The sequence below is a fragment of the Ciconia boyciana genome, chromosome 2 (genome assembly GCF_034638445.1).
Source record: "Ciconia boyciana chromosome 2, ASM3463844v1, whole genome shotgun sequence".
Classification (NCBI taxonomy): domain Eukaryota; kingdom Metazoa; phylum Chordata; class Aves; order Ciconiiformes; family Ciconiidae; genus Ciconia; species Ciconia boyciana.
In genome coordinates, this window is record NC_132935.1 from 168,892,925 (window position 1) to 168,906,969 (window position 14,045).

Sequence of the window (14,045 nt, forward strand, 5' to 3'; positions counted from 1 at the left end):
TGGGCCGGGCTCCGCGGCACCTGTGGGGTGGGGGTCACCCGGCCCCACTCCGGCCACGGCGCAGCTGGAAACGGCGGGTGGGTGGGATGGGGGGACACAGCCACGGTCCCCGCGGCTCCGACCCGCGGGCGAGCGGCACCGCTCCGGCACCACCGTTGCCATCTGCCCACGTGCCCCAGCACCACCCCCCGAACCACCACGGCTCTGCCCGTGGCGATTCCCCCCCGCGCCCGCACAGCGTCCCCCCCTGCACAGCCCCGCACCCCACGGCACGGCCCCCCATCCCCGTCTCCGGGGCGCAGTCGCCGCTGGGCACAGCCCGTCTGTAAACCTTTATTTGCCGCGGCGGCTCGGCGCGGCCGGTGCCCGGGGCAGGGCACCGCGAGGGGCAGAGGCCCGGGCAGGCGTGGGCACGGCACCGGCCCCGGGAAGGAGCGGTGCGGGCGCCCCGTGCCCCCCCCATAAATATAGCACCTGGCGCGGCCGGCAGCACCCCCGGCCCCATGCCACAGCGGGGCCACCGGCAAGGCCACGCGCCCGAGCGGGGGGCCCACGCGGACAGGGCCAGCCGGACCACCCTGTGCCCTGGCCCCCGGGCCGCAGCCCGGTCCCAGCCAGCGCCTCCTGGCAGCTCTCCCGGCACCGTGCCCGGCAGCGCCGGGAGCTCTCGGCACGCCCAGGACCCTGCGGAGGAAAGGGGTCTGTCAGCAGCACCCCCGGCAGCAGGGATGCTGGCCAGACAGCCCCGGCGGGGGTCCAGCCCCATCGCCCCATCCCGCCCCAGCCCCGGTGGTCGCCAGCCCGCGCCCTCACCCACCGGAGCCGAGGCCGGCTAGCCCGTCATCTCCTCTTCCTCTTCGTCTTTCTCCTCCTCTTCCTCGGCCCAGCCACCCAGCGGCATCTCCCGGTGCTGAGCCTGCGAGGCCCTGGCAGCCGAGCCTGGGGCGCGGGGGGGCGGGGGGGGGTCAGAGCCGCCCCGGCCCCGCAGCCCCTGCCCGGGGTCCCGGCCCTCGGGACCCCCCCGGCTGCCCCATCGCTGGGCTTGGCCCGCAGGGGTCGGGGGCCAGCACGAGTCCCTGGTCGCCCGGGACCCCCCCAGGGTGCTCACCTGCGGTCACAGAGGGCGGCTTGGGTGCCCCCGCGGCCACCCACACCCCCACGGCCTGGGGCCCGGGGCCCTGCTGCTGCTGCTGGTGGAGCTGGAAGGGTGGGAGAGGAGGTCAGAGCCCCCGTCACGGTGGTCAGAGCCCCCCCGTCATGGCGGTCGGAGCCCCCCCATCATGGCGGTCAGAGCCCCCCCATCATGGCAAGCTGCCGCACCATGGGGCGGCAGGGTGGGGGGCTCCCAGCGCAGGACACTGCTCCCTGCTCCCGAAGAGGTGGCAGAAGGGGGGACATGGCTGCGGTGACGCCGGCCGCGGTGCCTCGCCCCCAACTCCCGGTCTGGCAGCAGCCGAGGGGTCCCCGGGCAAGCCCAGGGCGGGGGGGGGGGAGGGGTCACACACCGGAGCAGGGGGCGCAGGGGCCAGCCTGGCACGGGACCGGGGACGAAGGACCGGGGATCGGGGACCAGAGACCGGGGACAAGGGACTGGGGACCGGTGCCAGGGCCAGGCAAGACCCGCGGGCAGGGGCACGGCGGGGGACGTGCGGGCAGGGGGCCGGGGGCCGCGTGGCCGGGGCGGGGGGCCGCACCTCGTGCAGGTAGATGGCGTGGAGGCTCATCTCGGCCGAGGCCACCTCGGAGAGCAGCGCCGAGCGGCTCAGGCTGCGCAGCCGCGACTCGCTCAGGAGCAGGCTGCGGGCAGAGCCGGTGAGCACCCCGCCGGCACGCGGGGCCCTGCCACGACACCCCCTCCCCGCCGAGACGCCCCCTCCCCGCGCCCCCTCCATCGCACCCCCCCACCCGTCGGCAGGACCTCTCCTCGGGCAGCGGGCGGTCGCTGTGGCAGCCGGGGCTGTCGGCGGAGGGGCCGCGTGCCCGCCCGGGCAGGGGGGACGCCAGGGAGGCCAGGACGCTGGCGGCGGCGCTGGCGGTGCTGCAGGGCTGGGCGAAGCGCCGGTCCCGGGACACCAGCCCGCTGGCCGAGAGGATGGGCCGGGCCAGGACGCTGGCCAGCAAGCCGTCCGGCTGTGGAGACACGCGTCAGGGCGGCCCCGGGCCGGAGACCCCCGGACACCCGCGTCCCCCCCGGCCCCACCCCGCTCACCGCCGCCGCCGAGTCGTCGGAGAAGAGGGAAGCGCCCAGCGGCCCCTCGGCCAGGATGCGCCGGGCAGGCGGTGCGGCGGCCGCGTCCTGCTGCACCTTCTCCTTCAGGTGGCTGAGGAAGAGCTCGCTCGGCGGCGGCGGCTGCCAGCGCGGGTTGGTGATGGCGAAGTGCATCAGCGACAGCTCCGTCTTCCCGTTCTCTGCTTGCTGGTACACGGAGGCCTCCGTCTGCCCGGCCGACAGCCACTGCGGGGCGGGGGCGTGAGCGGGGCTGTGCCCGGGACCCCCCCACACACACACCCCCGGACCGGCCCCCCCCGGAACCACCCCCCCCCCCCCGCCCGCACCTGGGGATTGCCGTGGTTGCGGACGTCGAGCTGGGCGAAGGAGCAGATGTCACCCACCCCCACCACCTCCACCGTGAAGTTGCGGAAGAAGTCGACGATGTCCAGGGCGCGGGTGGGCAGGGCGAAGATGAGGATGAGGGGGGTGAGGATGGGGCTCAGCAGCTCCTCCAGGATGAAGACCTGCGGGCGGCGAGGGGCGTCAGGGGGCATGGGGGGGTCCCGCCGCCCGCCCGGCTCTGCCCGCGCTCACCGCCTTGTACTGGAAGAGCTGCGCCATCTCGCCGCGCGTCTCCGACCGGCTGGCGTTGCCCTGCCAGTGGTCGGGCATGTAGTGGACGTGGGCCAGGACGCGCTGCAGCAGCTGCTCCGGGCACCACACCGTGTGCTCGTCGGGGATGAAGGACCTGCGGGCGGGGGGGGCAGGCGTCCCACCTCCCGCTCGGCCACCCTGCCGCCCACCGTGCCCGCCGACGGCCCGGCCCGGCCCGGCCCGGCCCGGCGCACCCACCTGGCCAGGGTGACCACCAGCCCCAGCACCGTGATGGCGGTGAGGATGTGCTGCACCGTCAGCACGTCCTCGTCGTAGACGGTCAGGACGATGAGCACGGCCAGGATGGAGCCGGCGAAGAAGCCGACGTTCTTGGCCAGCACGGTGAGCAGCGGGCTGGTGAAGGAGTTCATGTACTTGGTGGCCGGCTTGTAGCCGCGGCTCAGCCGCGCCTGCAGCTCGTGGTTGAGCTCGTTGAAGTGGCGCAGGTAGTGGCGGCCGTAGAGGGACCAGCGGCGGGCGCCCAGGCTGCCCGGCTCCCGCTTGATCACCTCGGCATAGCTGAAGAAGGCGTAGAGGAGCTGCCAGACCAGCACGCAGGGGCAGAGCAGCAGGTTGGCCAGCCCCAGCAGCACCATGGCACGCGCCAGGCGCCGGGCCAGCTCCCGCCGGGCGCCCGCCCGCTTGCACTGCGGCCGCAGGCTCCACTTGTTCTGGAAGAGGGAGCCGGGGCCCCAGAAGAGGAGCAGCTCCAGGTTGTACTTGAGGCCCTGGGTGAGGAAGACGACGGGGCCCAGCAGCGGCAAGTGGAAGCGGACGGGCAGCAGCGACTTGTTGACCATGGCCACCGTGTAGTTCTTGAAGCGCAGGATGCGGTGGTAGATGTCCAGCTCCGTCAGCTCCCTCTTGTGCACGCACATCTGCTGCCGGCGCTGCAGCGAGATCAGCCGCGCCTGCACCTCCTGCCAGCTGTAGTTGCACAGCCCCTCCTGCACAAACGACACGCCAATCTATGCCGGCACGGCACGGCACGGCTCGGCTCGGCACGGCAACGGCACGGCCGGCCCCCGCCCCGCCGGCCCCCTCCCCGCGGCCCCGCTCACCGAGGGGATGTTGAGGGCTTTGATGTAGAAGGTGCGGATCTCCCAGTAGCTGAGCAGGCTGCAGAGCACCTTCACCAGCCGGTACAGCCAGAAGACGGCCGCCATCACCAGCAGGAAGATGATCCAGCCGCTGGCCCGGATCCTGGCAGGGGACGCGCGTCAGGCGGGGACCTGGCGGCGCCGGGACCCCCGCGCGGCCGTGCCGGCGGCTCCCGGCCCCCTCCTCACCTCTGGGCGCACTGCGGGGCGGGCAGGACGGCGTCGGGCAGCGTCACCTTGCTGCGGTCGGGGGCCGCCCCCCCGGCATGGCTGTGGTTGAGCGGCCGGTTGGCAAAGAGGACGTCGTACTCCACGCAGCACAGCAGGAAGGTGGTGAAGGTGACGACGAACAGGAACTGCCTGGGGGTGGCAGGGGATCAGCACGGCCCCTCGTACCGCGGCCGCCCGGCGTGGCTCGGCACGGAGCGGCGCGGCGTGGCACGGCACGGCGTCCCGCCGGCACTTACACCAGCTCGAAGAGGTCGGAGAGCATCATGCAGGCGAAGCCATTCTTTTGGTGGAAGTGGTAGATGTTGGGGGTGCGTTAAGGAGCGTGTGCCCGCGGTGCCGGACCCTCCCGTCCCCCCTCGGCACCGGGGTCCCCCCACCCCCCCCGCCGCGGCGCTGGCCGCGGGCAGGGCTGGGCAGCAGCCAGGCAGGGGCCCTGCAAGGATATCTTGGTGAAGAAATTATCCAGGTTCTTGATGTGGTGCCAGGAGTCTGGCGAGGAGAGAAAAACAGCGGGGGCTGAGCCGGGGCCGTGGCACAGCCCGCCCCGGCCCCCCGCGCCCCCCACCCCGGGGGGCACCCCCGCCCTGTGACCAGCCAGGGGGGGCTGTGGGGCGGCCGGTGCCCCCACCCCACACACGGCAGGGCTGGGCCTGCCCCCCCGCCTCCCGGTCGAGCCCCCCCAGCCCGTGCCCCACCGGGGCGGCCACGACCCCAGACCACCCGCCGTGACCCCCCAGGGCAGCACCTGCCCCCCTCAGCAGCCCGGACCTGCCCCCCGGCAGGGTCCGGACCCCCGCTACCTTGCAGCCCCTCGGTGACGTGCACCAGCAGCTCCTCCTCGCCGGGGGGTGAGTCCTCCTCGAAGTCCTCCAGTCGCCGGTACTCCCCCTGCCCCGCCATCGCCCGCCGCAGCGCCTGCCGGGGACGCCCGTCGGCACCCGCCGCCGCGGCCCAGGGACCCCCGCCCGGCACGGACCCTGGCAGCGGGGGTGCCCGGGGGGGACGGAGCCCCCTCCCAGCCCCATGGGCTGTGGGGCAGCCAGCGCGCAGCCGTGGGGCACGGGGATGCCGTGCCAAGCCGTGCCAAGCCGGGCTGAGCTGTCTGCCCCGCGGCCAGGAGCCGGAAATGCCGGCGAGGTCACGCAGCGCGGCCCGCGTGCCCCAAATTCGGGTGGCCTGAGCTGGCCTCCCGCACCGCAGCCGCGGCCACGGCCCCGGGCCCGGGCAGGGCCACGCCGCGCACGCCGCCCGTCCCGTCTCACCGGCCGGATCACCGCCAGCGCCCGGCCGTGCCCTCCCCGCGGGGCCAGAGCTCCCCGGGGAAGAGACCCCTGCCCAGCCCCGCAGAGACCCCTGCTTCGCCCCGTGTCCGCCCCTCGGGCCGTGCTGCGCTGCCCCCCCCAGTCCAACTGGAGTGGACCTCTGCCCCCACGGAGCTCCCTCCCCACAGACCCCCATCCCCATGGACCCCTGCCCCACGGAGCTCCCTCCCCACAGACCCCCATCCCCATGGACCCCTGCCCCCACGGAGCCCCCTCCCCACAGACCCCCATCCCCATGGACCCCTGCCCCCAAGGAGCCCCCTCCCCACAGACCCCCTCCCCATGGACCCCTGCCCCCACGGAGCCCCCTCCCCACAGACCCCCATCCCCATGGACCCCTGCCCCCACGGAGCCCCCTCCCCACAGACCCCCATCCCCATGGACCCCTGCCCCCACGGAGCCCCCTCCCCACAGACCCCCCTCCCCATGGACCCCCATCCCCACGGACCCCCATCCCCATGGAACCCCATCAGCATGGATCACCCTCCCCATGGACCCCCGTCCCCATGGAGCCCCCTCCCCATCCCCAAGGACACCCTCCCCATGGACACCCATCCCCACAGACCCCTGTCCCCACAGACCCCCACCCCACTGACCCCCATCCCCACGGAGCCATGGGGCAGCGAGCAGCCCAGGGCCAGGGCAGCAGCCGGGGCGCAGGACCGAGCTCCTGAGCCCCAGGGGCCTCTTAATGCCCGGGGACCCCCGGCCCCAGGGGAGAACAGGACCCCATCCCCTTGGGGACAGGGCCGGACCCCTGGGCCCCGGGGCAGTTTGGATCCCAAACCTGCAGAACAGGACCCCCAGCCCCTTGGGGCAACACAGGGCCCCGGTTCCCTTGGGGCAGTTTGGGACCCCCAACCCCTTGGGGCAGGATGGGACCCCCACCCGCCTGGAGAAGGGCAGTACCCCTGGCCCCTGGGGAAGGAGGGGACCCCTGGACCCTTGGGGCAGGATGGGACCCTCAGCCCCTCGGGGAAGCATGGGACCCCCACTGCCCTGGGGCAGGATGGGACCCCTGAACTCTCAGGGCAGGGCAGGACCCCCTTCCCCTCGTGACAGGACGGGACCCTCAGCCCCTTGGGGAAGGACAGGACCCCCACCACCCAGGGCAAGACAGGACCCCCCTCCCCTCAGGGCAGGACGGGACCCCCACCCCACCTGGGGCAGGATGGGACCCCCACCCCCTTGGGGCAGGACAGGACCCCCTCCCCTTAGCACAGGACGGGATCCCCCTCCCCTCAGGGCAGGATGGGACCCCCACCCGTGGGGCAGGGCAGGACCCCCCCCGCCGCCCCCTGCTGCCCTCCCCTTACCGCCGCCGGCCGGTGCCCCCACAGCCCCGCACGCCACCAGCGTCCCCTCCCGTGGCCAGTGCCAGTGCCCGGCCGGGCCAGCAGCCGCAGGTGATGCCGTCCGGCCCCACCCCGCCACGGCACTGCCGGGGCCTGACTCACGGCACCGGAGCCGGTGCGGCGAGGCCGTGGGCACGAGGGAGCCCCGGGCCCCGGCGCGGTGATTCAGCAGGAGAGACGCGGCCGCAGCCGGCAGAGACCCGGGCGCAGCTGGACGCACCGTCCCTGCGCTGACCCCCGTCCTTGTGCAACTCCCCATTGGGGACAGAGCCACCGTGTCCCCCGGGATCGGGTGTCCCCGGCCATCGCCCGCTGGTGACGCCGGCGCGGCCCTTCCCCCACGTGCCCCGCACCGGGCGGCCAAAAATACCCGCGGGGCTGGGGCACCCGAAAATAGCCTGGGCGGCGTAAACAGCCGGAGGGGCCGAGGGCCGGCGAGGGGACCCCCGTGCTGGGGCAGGGCAGCCCGGGACCCCCCCCCCGACACGCTGGTCCCCTGCACGCCCCAGGGAACCCGTGGGGACAGACCGGGCCCCCAGGGACACGCACCCTGGCAAGGGCCCCGGTGACCCCTGCGAGGGCCCGCGCGCCCCAGTGTCCCCACGGTGGCACGTGTGTCCGCACAGGGACCCCGCGACCCCGCAGGGACGCACGCACCTCGGTGAGGACGCAGGCACCCCGCCGGGGACACAGCGTGATGGCCCCGCGGTGACACGCACCCCGCAGCGACGCGCACCCCAGTGGCACCGTGGCGACACACGCCCCGCAGAGACACAGCCACCCCGTGGGGACGCTCCCGTGGGGACAGCCCCGCACACGGACAGACACGGGCACCTCGATGGCCCACGGAGTCACCTGGACGCCGTGGGCCCGTGCGCACCCCGCGGGGACACGGGCACCCCGATGACCCCGTGGGGACACATCTGCCCCGTGCGAGCACCGGCAGCCGGTGCCCCCGTGTCCCCCGGCCGGGCCGGGCGCGGGCGTGGGGGGTCCCACACGTGGGGGGTCCCGTGGGGGACCCCGGGAAGGAGCTGGGGGGGTGACCCTGCGCTGCGGGGGTCCGGGGCACCGCGACCGCTCGGGGCCGCGCTGGGGTGGCCGCTCCCGTGTCCCCGTCCCCGGTGCCCCCCGGTGCCCCCCGCCGTCCCCGTCCTGGCTCACCTCTTGGCTCGGCGCTGGCGCGGTCCCCGCGGGGCCGGTGTCCCCGCCGCCGGGCTCTCACCTGGCTCCGCACCGGGACCGGGACCGGGACCGGGACCGGGACCGGGTCCCGCCGCCGGGCATGGCCGCAGCGGCACCGACACCGACACCGGCACCGGGGAGGCGGGCGGGGGTCTCGGGGGGTCCCGCGCCGTGGGGAGCGGGGTCCGAGCGCGGGTGAGGCGGGCCCGGTGCGGGGCCCGGTGCGGAGGCCGGGGGGGCCGGGGGTGCGGGGTCCCGCGTCCCGAGCTCCCGGAGCGGGGCCCGGGCGGCAGCGAGGGCCCCGGGGTGCCGGAGCAGGCCGCGGGCACGGACGGGGCCGCGGGGCCCGGGGCGGGGGCGGGGCGGCGCGGCGCGGGGCCCTGGGGCCCGGTGCGGGGCCGGCGCGGGTCGGGGCCGGCGCAGGGCCCGGGCCGCGGTGCCGGGGCTCCGCCCGCCGCCGCCGGTGCCGCCCCTGCCCGCCCCGGTGCCGCCCCGCGGGGCGGCCGCGCTCGGCCGGGCTCGGCGGGCCGCCATGCTGCTGCTGCTGCGGGCGCTCGGCGCCCGGGCCGGGCTCCGCGCCGTCCCCGCCGCGCTGCGGCCGCCCCCCGCCCCGGGGCGCAGGTACCGGGGGTCCGGGCCGGGGCCCTGCGGGCGGGGGGCGAGCGGAGTCCCCGGGGGGGGGAGAGCCCAACTCCCGGGTCCCCTGGGGTGGGGGCAGCCCGGACCCTCCGGTCCCTGGGGGACGGGGGAGCCGGGGTCCTGGGTCCCTTGCGGGGGGGAGCCGGGGTCCTGGGTCCCTGGGTGGGGGAGTCGGGGTCCTGGGTCCCTTGGAGGGGGGGAGCCGGGGTCCTGGGTCCCTGGGTGGGGGAGTCGGGGTCCTGGGTCCCTTGGAGGGGGGAGCCGGGGTCCTGGGCCCCTTGGGGGGCGAGGGGGCGGCAGGGGGAGCCGGCGGTCCTGGGTCCCTGGGGAGGGAGTCGGGGGTCCTGGGTCTCTTGGAGGGGGGAGCCGGGGTCCTGGGTCCCTGGGTGGGGGAGCCGGGGCTCCTGGGTCCCTTGGGCAGGGGGGAGCCGGGGCTCCTGGGTCCCTTGCGGGGGGGGAGCCGGGGTCCTGGGCCCCTTGGGGGGCGAGGGGGCGGCGGGGGAGCCGGCGGTCCTGGGTCCCTGGGGAGGGGAGTCGGGGTCCTGGGTCCCTTGGGCAGGGGGGAGCCGGGGGTCCTGGGTCCCTTGCGGGGGGGAGCCGGGGTCCTGGGCCCCTTGGGGGCGGGGGGCGGCGGGGGAGCCGGGGCCCTGGGTCCCTGGAGGGGGAGCCCGGACTCTGGGGACCCCAGGGGCCAGGGGGTGGTGGGTGCCGGGGGTGCAGGGGTACTTGGGCACCTCAGGGCAGCAGGGCTGGGATCGGGGTGGGGCGGTGGGATCCCAAACGCTGGTATGGGGGGCTGGGGGACCGGGGAGAGAGCAGAGGGGGCTGGGTGCTGGCACGCAGCCGGGGGGAGTGCGGGAGCGGGGACACCGGGAGCGCCAGGAGGGGGACGGGGTGTCCCCTGCCCCGGGACAGCCCAGGGCGGCATGGGGAGGCTGGCCGTGCCTGGGGGGGGGGACAGCCCTCGCGGGTCCCCCCGTGTCCCCGGGGCTGGCCCCCGGCTCAGGCGCCCCGCGCCCACCCCTCTCCCCAGTTTCAGGTATGGGGGGGGGCGCCTGGGGCTGGCCGGCCCCCCTCGCCTGCCCCCCGGCCCCGCACCCCCAGCCCTGCGCTGCCTGCTCCTGGCCGGCCCGGCCGCCGGCTGCGTGGCGCTCGGCTTGCTGGGCACGGCCGCGCGCTGCCAGGAGGCCGCCGTCCCCGCCGTCCCCGTCCCCCCCGAGCCTGCGCAGCCCCGGCCGGAGCCCGCCTTCGACTGGCCGGCGTTCTGGACCTTCCTGCGCCCCCAGCTCCTGGCCCTCTCGGCGGCCGTGGTGGTGAGCAGGGGCGGGTGGGCGGCTGCGGTCCCCCTCGTCCCCGCCGTCCCCGCGCCGCGGCGTGACGCCCGCCGTCCCCGCAGCTGGCGCTGGGCGCAGCCCTGCTCAACGTCCGCATCCCGGTGCTGCTGGGGCAGCTGGTGAACGTGGTGGCCCGCTGTGCCCGCGGCCACATCACCGGCTACCTGCGGGAGGCCCGGCGCCCGGCCCTGCGCCTGCTCGCCGTCTACTGCCTGCAGGTGGGCACCAGCACCCCGAGCCGGGCGGGGGGTCCCGGGGGGCTGCCCCCACCCCGCACCCCTCCTGAGCCCCTCTGCTCCGCAGGGGCTGCTGACCTTCGGGTACATCGCGCTGCTGGCGCGGGTCGGGGAGCAGGTGGCGGGCAGCATGCGCAAGGCGCTCTTCGTCTCCCTGCTCCGGTAAAACGCCCCGCGGGGCAGCGGGGGGTGTGGGGACGGGGTGTGGGGGTCCCCCAGCCCACCGCCGCTCCGCCTGGCAGGCAGGACGTGGCGTTCTTCGACGCCAACCGGACGGGGCAGCTGGTGAACCGGCTGACGGCCGACATCCAGGAGTTCAAGTCCTCCTTCAAGCTGGCCATCTCCCAGGTGAGGCCCGCGGCCGGCAGCACCGGACCCCCTCGGCCGCCCGCAGCACCCACCCCTGCCCGCCCCCCCAGGGCCTGCGCAGCGGCACCCAGACGGCGGGCTGCTTCGTCTCGCTCTACCTGCTCTCGCCCAAGCTGACCGGCCTCCTGCTCGTGGCCCTGCCCGTGCTGGTGGGCGCCGGGGCCCTCATCGGCACCGTCCTCCGCAGCCTCTCACGCCGGGCGCAGGAGCAGGTAACGCCACGCTCGCCCCCCCCCCCCGCCCAGACCTGCCACCCCCCGAGGGACCCCGCCGTCCCCCCGGGGCCGGAGCAGGGGCTGTCCCGCACCGGCCCCCCTCCCGTCCCTCTCCCCGCAGGTGGCCAAGGCCACCGGGGTGGCAGACGAGGTGCTGGGAAACATCCGGACCGTGCGCGCCTTCGCCATGGAGGACCGGCAGGCGGGGTAAGGGGGCGGCGGGGGCTCTCGCCCGGCGGGGGCGGCGGGGGGCTGGGGGGCATCAGCGCCGTCCCTGCCCGCAGGCTGTACCGCGCCGAGGTGGACCGCGCCGGCTGGCTGAACGAGCGGCTGGGGCTGGGCATCGCCGCCTTCCAGGGGCTCTCCAACCTGGCGCTCAACGGTGAGCGGGCGCCGCAGGGCAGGACCCGGTGGTGCCGCGGGGCAGGACCCCGCGGTGCCGGGGTGCCCCGGGTCCCACCTGCGCCCCACGCCCCGCAGGCATCGTCCTGGGGACCATCTTCGTGGGCGGCTCCCTGATGGCCGGCGACGAGCTCTCGCCGGGCGACCTCATGTCCTTCCTGGTGGCCTCGCAGACGGTGCAAAGGTCAGGGCAGGGCCTGGCGCGGCGCCTCCTCCGGCACCCCCGGCACCCCCGGCGTGCCGCAGCCTGCGCGGGGCGCGGCCCTGAGCTCGGTCTCTCCCCTCGTGCCCCGGCAGGTCCATGGCCAACATCTCCATCCTGCTCGGGCAGGTAGGTAGGGCGGGGGCTCCCGCCGGCCCCCCGGGGCCGGGGCCTGGGGGTCCGGGGGGGCCGGGGCGTGCTCCCGCCGCCGTCCCCGCAGGTGGTGCGAGGTCTGAGCGCCGGCGCCCGCGTCTTCGAGTTGCTGACGCTGGAGCCCAGCGTGGCGCTGCGGGGGGGGGGCTCCATCCCCAGCCACTCCCTGCTCGGCCGCATCTGCTTCCACCGCGTCTCCTTCAGGTGAGCTGCCCCAGGCCCCCCCCGATCCGCCCTCCCCCCCCCCAGCTCCCCGAGCCGCCCTGCAGGCCGGGGGCCGGCACCGTGCTGCCGCAGCCCCCCTGCTCCTCTCCCCGCAGCTACCCCACCCGCCCCGGCTACCCGGTTCTGCGGGACTTCAGCCTCACCCTGCCCCCCTGCAAGACGGTGGCCATCGTGGGACCGTCCGGAGGAGGTACCGGCCCAGCCGCTGGCCCCCCGGCCCCCCCAGCCCTCCCACACCCCCGGGGCAGGGACCCCATGGCCAGCGCTCCCTGGGGATGCCAGCTCAGCCCCTTGCCGGTCCCCGGGCTCATCCTCCTGTGCCCCAGTCCTCTGCCCAGTGAGCCCAGTGGGTGCCAGGGACTGGGAACCGGCCTCTGCGCCTCCTGCCCGCCCAGCGGCTCTCTGCGAGGCCGGGGCTCACAGCCGGGGCCGGGGGGGCACGGGGGTCTGCGGCCGGGCCGTGCCACAGGGCCGAGGGCTCCCCTCCGCAGGGAAGTCGACGGTGGCGGCGCTGCTGGAGCGGTTCTACGAGCCCACGCAGGGCACCATCACCTTGGACGGCCGCGACATCTCCTCCCTGGACCCCTCCTGGCTGCGCGGGCAGGTCATCGGCTTCATCAGCCAGGTTCGGGGCTGCCGTGGGGCGTGGGGCTGCCGTGGGGCGTGGGGCTGCCGTGGGGCGCTTCCCCCAGGCGCTGGATGGGAACCGCCTGGGCCCTCGCTGTCCCCAGGGGAGGGGAGGGAGGTGGCCCCGGCCGGGGCTCGGTGCTGAGGGGCCGGACGCTGCCCCAGGAGCCGGTGCTCTTCGGAACAACCATCATGGAGAACATCCGCTTCGGGAAGCCGGGAGCCTCCGACGCAGAGGTGTACGCCGCGGCCCAGCTCGCCAACGCTGACGGCTTCATCCGCAGCTTCCCCGAGGGCTACGACACCGTCGTGGGTATGCGCGGGGCTCCGGCCGGGCCGCGCACCACGGAGTGGAGCGTGGCGGGGGGGGGCCAAGCCCGGCGGCAGCGTGGGACGTGGTGGGGGTGGGAGGCGGCCGGTGCCCCTGAACTGGCCCGGCCGCCCCGTGGGACAGACGGACGAGCACGAGACCCTGGCTGCCGGTCACCGCTGGCGCCAGGCTGTGCCGGGAGGGAGCCGCGGCTGTGCCAGGCTCCCCGCAGGAAGGACGCGGTTCGGTGCCGGCGTTCCTGGGGGGGTTCCCCGGCTCCGGTGCGGGAGGCGGCGTGGGAGCGCGGCCGCGGCCCTCCGCTCCCGTCCTCGGGGCGCGGGTCTCTCCCCGTCCGGGGGTCGCTGGGGCTGGGGCGGCACCGGCACCCCTGCGGTCGTCCCCGCCAGGCGAGCGCGGCGCGGCGCTCTCGGGGGGTCAGAAGCAGCGCATCGCCATCGCCCGGGCGCTGCTGAAGGACCCCGCCGTCCTCATCCTGGACGAGGCCACGAGCGCGCTGGACGCCCAGTCGGAGAAGGCGGTGCAGGAGGCCCTGGACCGCGCGGCCTCGGGCCGCACGGTGCTGCTCATCGCCCACCGCCTCAGCACCATCCGGGGGGCCGACCTCATCGTGGTGCTGGCGCGGGGCCGGGTGGCCGAGGTGGGCAGCGCCGGGGGGGGGGCTGCGGGCAGGAGCGGGCGGGGGGCGGCAGCCACGAGGGTGACACCGTCTGTGCCACCCCCGCAGGCAGGGACCCACGAGGAGCTGCTGCGCCGGGGGGGCCTCTACGCCGAGCTCATCCGCCGGCAGACCCAGGACCGGACCTGAGCGTGGGGCAGGCCCGGGGGGGGGCTCCCGGGCTGCCCCCCCCCGCTGCTCCCCAATAAAGCGGGGCTGGAAGGCGGCTGCAGGGGCTCCGCTGCCTGGGGCGGTGCTGCGGGGGGGCCCGAGCCGGGACCGGACCGAGCGGGGGGACGGGGGACGGGGGGAGCGGGTCCGGTGCTCGGCGTACGGCCCCGCCGCGGAGGGGGGCGGAGCCGCGGAGGGTGACGTCTGGCTTGTGGGCGGGGCCGGCGGGGCTGACCCCGCCTCTCCCTGCCTGCGCATCCCCGGGACGGGCAGCTGCCTGCGGGACGGCTGGGGGGGGGGCTCTGGCTCTGCGGCCCACGGGGGTGGCAGTGTCCTGCGTGGAGGGGGGGGACCCCTGCGTCGCCCCCCCCGGCCTGGGGACCCCTGCGTTGCCCCCCAGGGTGGGAGGGACCCTCGTGTGACCCCC

The 14,045-nt window shown here is 76.7% G+C and overlaps 2 protein-coding genes across 5 annotated transcripts; one reads left to right on the plus strand and one right to left on the minus strand.

Moving 5' to 3' along the window:
- Positions 1-319: 319 nt before the first annotated feature.
- Positions 320-11,667, minus strand: ATG9B (autophagy related 9B). Its single transcript, XM_072855003.1, has 16 exons — positions 11,657-11,667; positions 8,039-8,139; positions 4,998-5,112; positions 4,641-4,686; positions 4,434-4,496; positions 4,156-4,326; positions 3,928-4,069; positions 3,065-3,813; positions 2,807-2,960; positions 2,557-2,736; positions 2,210-2,455; positions 1,919-2,130; positions 1,695-1,797; positions 1,109-1,199; positions 818-939; positions 320-684 (listed from the first exon to the last, which is right to left on the minus strand). The coding sequence occupies exons 3-15, from the start codon at positions 5,095-5,097 to the stop codon at positions 833-835; spliced, it is 2,364 nt and encodes a 787-aa protein (XP_072711104.1). The 5' UTR covers positions 5,098-5,112; positions 8,039-8,139; positions 11,657-11,667; the 3' UTR covers positions 320-684; positions 818-832.
- ABCB8 (ATP binding cassette subfamily B member 8) lies at positions 8,548-13,673 on the plus strand. 4 transcript variants are annotated; one of them, XM_072855004.1, is made up of 16 exons: positions 8,548-8,680; positions 9,732-10,011; positions 10,095-10,250; positions 10,336-10,430; positions 10,511-10,616; positions 10,688-10,849; positions 10,974-11,059; positions 11,137-11,234; positions 11,333-11,438; positions 11,552-11,585; positions 11,677-11,813; positions 11,930-12,024; positions 12,326-12,459; positions 12,627-12,774; positions 13,179-13,429; positions 13,517-13,673. In XM_072855004.1, the coding sequence occupies exons 1-16, from the start codon at positions 8,592-8,594 to the stop codon at positions 13,595-13,597; spliced, it is 2,058 nt and encodes a 685-aa protein (XP_072711105.1). In that variant the 5' UTR covers positions 8,548-8,591; the 3' UTR covers positions 13,598-13,673. The 4 variants fall into 4 exon arrangements, with proteins under 4 accessions (XP_072711105.1, XP_072711108.1, XP_072711106.1 ...); XM_072855007.1 differs by lacking the exon at positions 13,179-13,429 and having other exon boundaries at positions 12,566-12,774; XM_072855005.1 differs by lacking the exon at positions 13,179-13,429.
- The last annotated feature ends 372 nt before the right edge of the window (positions 13,674-14,045 follow it).

Excerpts from the sequence above, each read along its gene's own strand:
- ABCB8 (XM_072855004.1), top strand. The coding sequence starts at position 8,592 with ATGCTGCTGCTGCTGCGGGCGCTCGGCGCCCGGGCCGGGCTCCGCGCC. Across the intron at positions 10,251-10,335 it reads TCGCCGTCTACTGCCTGCAG|GGGCTGCTGACCTTCGGGTA; the intron begins GTGGGCACCAGC and ends TCTGCTCCGCAG. Across the intron at positions 12,025-12,325 it reads CGTGGGACCGTCCGGAGGAG|GGAAGTCGACGGTGGCGGCG; the intron begins GTACCGGCCCAG and ends TCCCCTCCGCAG.
- ATG9B (XM_072855003.1), bottom strand. The coding sequence starts at position 5,097 with ATGGCGGGGCAGGGGGAGTACCGGCGACTGGAGGACTTCGAGGAGGAC. Across the intron at positions 4,070-4,155 it reads GCCCCGCAGTGCGCCCAGAG|GATCCGGGCCAGCGGCTGGA; the intron begins GTGAGGAGGGGG and ends GTCCCCTGCCAG. Across the intron at positions 1,798-1,918 it reads CGCCCGCTGCCCGAGGAGAG|CCTGCTCCTGAGCGAGTCGC; the intron begins GTCCTGCCGACG and ends CTCTGCCCGCAG.